The sequence below is a fragment of the Cupressus sempervirens genome, chromosome 4 (assembly GCF_028749045.1).
Source record: "Cupressus sempervirens isolate cs-2001-9-10 chromosome 4, ASM2874904v1, whole genome shotgun sequence".
NCBI lineage: Eukaryota > Viridiplantae > Streptophyta > Pinopsida > Cupressales > Cupressaceae > Cupressus > Cupressus sempervirens.
The window spans coordinates 653,084,616-653,088,307 of NC_143121.1; the positions used below are offsets into that span (position 1 = coordinate 653,084,616).

Below are 3,692 nucleotides of genomic sequence, written 5' to 3' on the forward strand. Positions count from 1 at the left end.
TTGGAAACACAACAACAAGATACACAAATGCAAGATCTAATAGCCAATACAACTCTTTAGTCATAGAACAATTGTTTACATGCAATGTGCCCGACTATAAGGCCTTCTAGGTTAAGGCCAAACACAAAAAGCAATTACAAAATAGTTCTGCAAGATTTGTCAAGATCCAACTCCACACTAATCTCAGCTAGTCCATATCTACACTCTAGTAGGAAACTGCAAGGAAATCTCTAACTTGCGCTCACAAGCCCACCAAGCAATCTCTTGGTTTACCAAGCCTCAACTACTAGCCCTTCTCAAAATTTGCTCCTACACCTCATCCTTTTTCCAAGCTAGATGTTTATGATCTCATGCCTTGAGACTCCACAAAAACCCCTTCCTTATACCCAACTAAGCCACAAGTCGGCCTAGCCCATTACAAATTAAAATAAAGCTTTACGTTAAATGGCCATGCAAACCACAAGTCAACTGCAACAATTTTTTTTTACCTATACACAAATTAAATGCAAAAAGTTGGCTCACTACAAGTCAGCTCCACGGGAACCAAGACCAAACCGAATGTTAGATAAAACTAGATATAATTGAGTTCCTTCACTGACCGAGCTGACTCAGGCAACACTACTGTTGAGTTCCCAATGCAAATTGAGCTCCCTATATCTGCCAAGTGCCTTGAACATCACCGAACATCTTAACTAACCAAGTCACTCAATTAACACAACCAAACCAACTCAGTATCGACCGAGTCACACATTATTGTTTGACCAAGTTCTCCAACTCCAAGGTCAACCACACTACCAAGCAAGATTGCAAGCCAACCAACGATGCTACTGCATCAATGTCATATCCTAGATTCCCATCACCATATAAAAATAAAAATAATATTTTAAGAGAGAGAGAGAGAGAGAGAGAGAGAGAGAGAGAGAGAGAGATCTCAAAATATACTATGACAAAGAAACATAGAGGGGAAGAGGGGGGTAAAGAAAGAGATGATGAGGTAGAGGGGGAGATGGAGATGAAGACATAGTGATAGAAAGATAGATTGAAAGGGAGAGAGGGAGAGAAAGAGAGTGGACTTTTTTTCTATCATCTATTGTATTACTTTCTACAAGTTGCAAAATAAAGAAGAATATGAAAAACAAGATCGACAAAAGAACAAATGCTTTATTGACCTTTTATAGTTCTCCCACATACCCATTCCATACTTCGATGCTATTGCAAGTTTTACTTCAACCATTACAAAAATAAGAACCCAAACCCCTCCCATAGAAACGAACGCTCATCCGTGCACACAAATTTATTTCTTGGTCACGGGGCAAGGACGATCCCAATTGAAATAAACCAGGAACTATACACCCATTTTAGCAAAGCCATAGTAGAGATAGAGAAGTATGGGATTTACTCAGATTGATGCAAACCTGGACAATTTTTCCACCGCATTCAAATCTATCGAAGAGGGCAAGGATCGAATCACACTGCTGCTATTTTTGGCTGATAAAGATCCTACTTCTGGCGTTAGCTGGTGTCCAGGTTCTTATTTCTTCTTTCTCGCTTACATGTTTATTTCTCCCTTTTCCCACAAACCCTTAAAGCAATACCGAAAATTGTAATCGAGCCATAATTGACGACCTAGAATTTAAAACTGCAGAACATTCGAGACGTATTTGAAGTTTCAATTATTAACTATGTAGAATTTGATGGTACGACTGAAACCATAAAATGATAACTAAAAACCTAAGTTATTAGTCTGCAGATTGTGTTAGGGCGGAGCCTGTGATTTACAAAACTCTAGAAAAGTCTGAGAAAGATGTAATTCTTCTTCGGGCTTTTGCCGGGAACAGGCCGACGTGGCGGAATCCGAGCCATCCTTGGAGGGTTGACGAACGGTTTAAATTGAAGGGTTTACCTACACTTGCCCGTTGGAAAGATGGAGCCATTGCAGAGCGCCTGGAGGACCATGAGGCGCACATTGCTTCACGCATTGAAAAGCTGCTTGATTAGGGTCTATTATTAAATGTTGCCAGACATCCAAATGCGGCTAAATTCTAAATGTACTCAAGAATAATTGTTCCTAAGCCGGATGTTATCATTGTGTTATTATAAATCTGTATTATTTATAGTAATGTGGCTCTCGCACAAATTCATTTCTTTAAGAAAGCTAATGCTCAGTATTTTGATGTCTGAGATGCAAGTGGGTTTTTTAATTTTTTGTAAAGATTTGTAAATTGACCTAATACTGTGTAGGCTTTTTAGCTTGACGTTTCAGATATACGCAGTGGTCCATCAGGAGTAAAGTGAGCATGTTCTGAAATATCGAACTAAAAAGCATACACAGTGCAAACCAGAAACTCTTGCATACACAGTGCAAACCAGAGACTGTAGAAATTCAATTTCAACTATAACCCTCTAGTTTTTTTTTTTCCCTTCTTATTTGTTGTTACTGGTTTGGAATTTGAATTGTTCATCTGGGTATCGTTGACAAGGAACCGGATTTGGAGATGGCAAATAAAATCTTACATAACTTTTTAATTTTCAGTTTTCAAAACCTAAATAATTAAAAATAACTTAAATAATCTGGAGGAGGCAAAATATGTAAAACGTGAACATTGGAGTATATCTAAATGAAATATAAACATCAGGATGAGTGCATACAAAGAGTTTTTTTTCAAGTTCATGACTCTTGAAAGGTTTTCTACAATTGAAAGTAGGCAACCACGTAGGTCATCAATTTCAGTTTAAGAGGGAGATAAATGATGATCTCATTTGTGGGAAGCATTCTGGTGGCATTGGAATAAACCTCTGACTACTACCAATAAGATCAGATCAGAAGTTTGATACTTATTCAACAGGTCTGCCAGACTAATATTAATGCCTCTGTGTTCCATTCTCCGCTTCTAATCAGCTAGGTTTTCTTGCCTACATTCTCACTTTTATAAAGCAAAATGCATGCAAAGGAGCTAATGTTTACCATTATGTTTCTGAATATAGTTTGCGAATACTGTGAGTACTCTCCAAGATGCTGAGTACTCTATGCTTTTGTTGGATGAGTTTTCACAAGTTTAGTCTCACAATTTTATAGACACAAAAAAACATGGGTAAAACTATTGATTCCGGTAGAACATTGTTTAAAACTTAAAATGTGGTTTCGCATGTGTTTGCTATAAATCCTTGCATTTTTTCTTTTGAGATTTAAAATTTTACTACTCTTTAAGGTGTCATTTTTTTCAGAGTTTTTGTGAGTATGTGCCCTGTTGAAAATTTTTGGACTTGCTGAGTACTCTCTAACTCCAAATCTGAAAAGTACTCTTCAACTCCGAATCTAAAACCTATGTTTGTGTATGTATTCTAGTTCAACTGGATTTTAACTGAGGAAGGACAAGCATTGATGTTGTTCAAGACTAACCTTGGCAAACAATCACAGAGCTTGCCAGCTCCATTGAATGTTCGTCACAGTTTTTGTGCAAATGGGCTGGAGTTTTACATGAGACAAATTTTACATGATCTTCACTTTCTTTTCTACAGTACCTGAAAAAGGTTGTTGCGAGTCACAACAAGCTCATGTGAAGCTTTCACATTCTGGTTTATTGTATGAAAGTTGTAGATGTCCCTGATGTCCTGGGGATGCCAGAGTGCCTCTAATTTCAGCAAGAGAAAAAAGGACGGCCTGGGATTTACAGGCTTTTTGTAGGGGGTGG

The 3,692-nt window shown here is 37.8% G+C and overlaps 1 protein-coding gene across 2 annotated transcripts; it reads left to right on the plus strand.

Annotated features, from left to right (window-relative positions):
- The first annotated feature begins 1,189 nt into the window (after positions 1-1,189).
- On the plus strand, positions 1,190-2,154 carry LOC149562939 (Thioredoxin superfamily protein). Of its 2 annotated transcripts, none has more exons than XM_089826383.1 (2): positions 1,190-1,527; positions 1,751-2,154. In XM_089826383.1, the coding sequence occupies exons 1-2, from the start codon at positions 1,389-1,391 to the stop codon at positions 1,996-1,998; spliced, it is 387 nt and encodes a 128-aa protein (XP_089682509.1). In that variant the 5' UTR covers positions 1,190-1,388; the 3' UTR covers positions 1,999-2,154. The 2 variants fall into 2 exon arrangements, with proteins under 2 accessions (XP_089682509.1, XP_089682510.1); XM_089826384.1 differs by having other exon boundaries at positions 1,396-1,527; positions 1,744-2,154.
- Positions 2,155-3,692: the final 1,538 nt, after the last annotated feature.

What these genes read in the sequence shown, in the direction of transcription:
- LOC149562939 (XM_089826383.1), top strand. Translation starts at nt 1,389, where the DNA reads ATGGGATTTACTCAGATTGATGCAAACCTGGACAATTTTTCCACCGCA. An exon ending in TGGCGTTAGCTGGTGTCCAG is followed by an intron (nt 1,528 to 1,750) that starts GTTCTTATTTCT and finishes ATTAGTCTGCAG; the next exon opens with ATTGTGTTAGGGCGGAGCCT.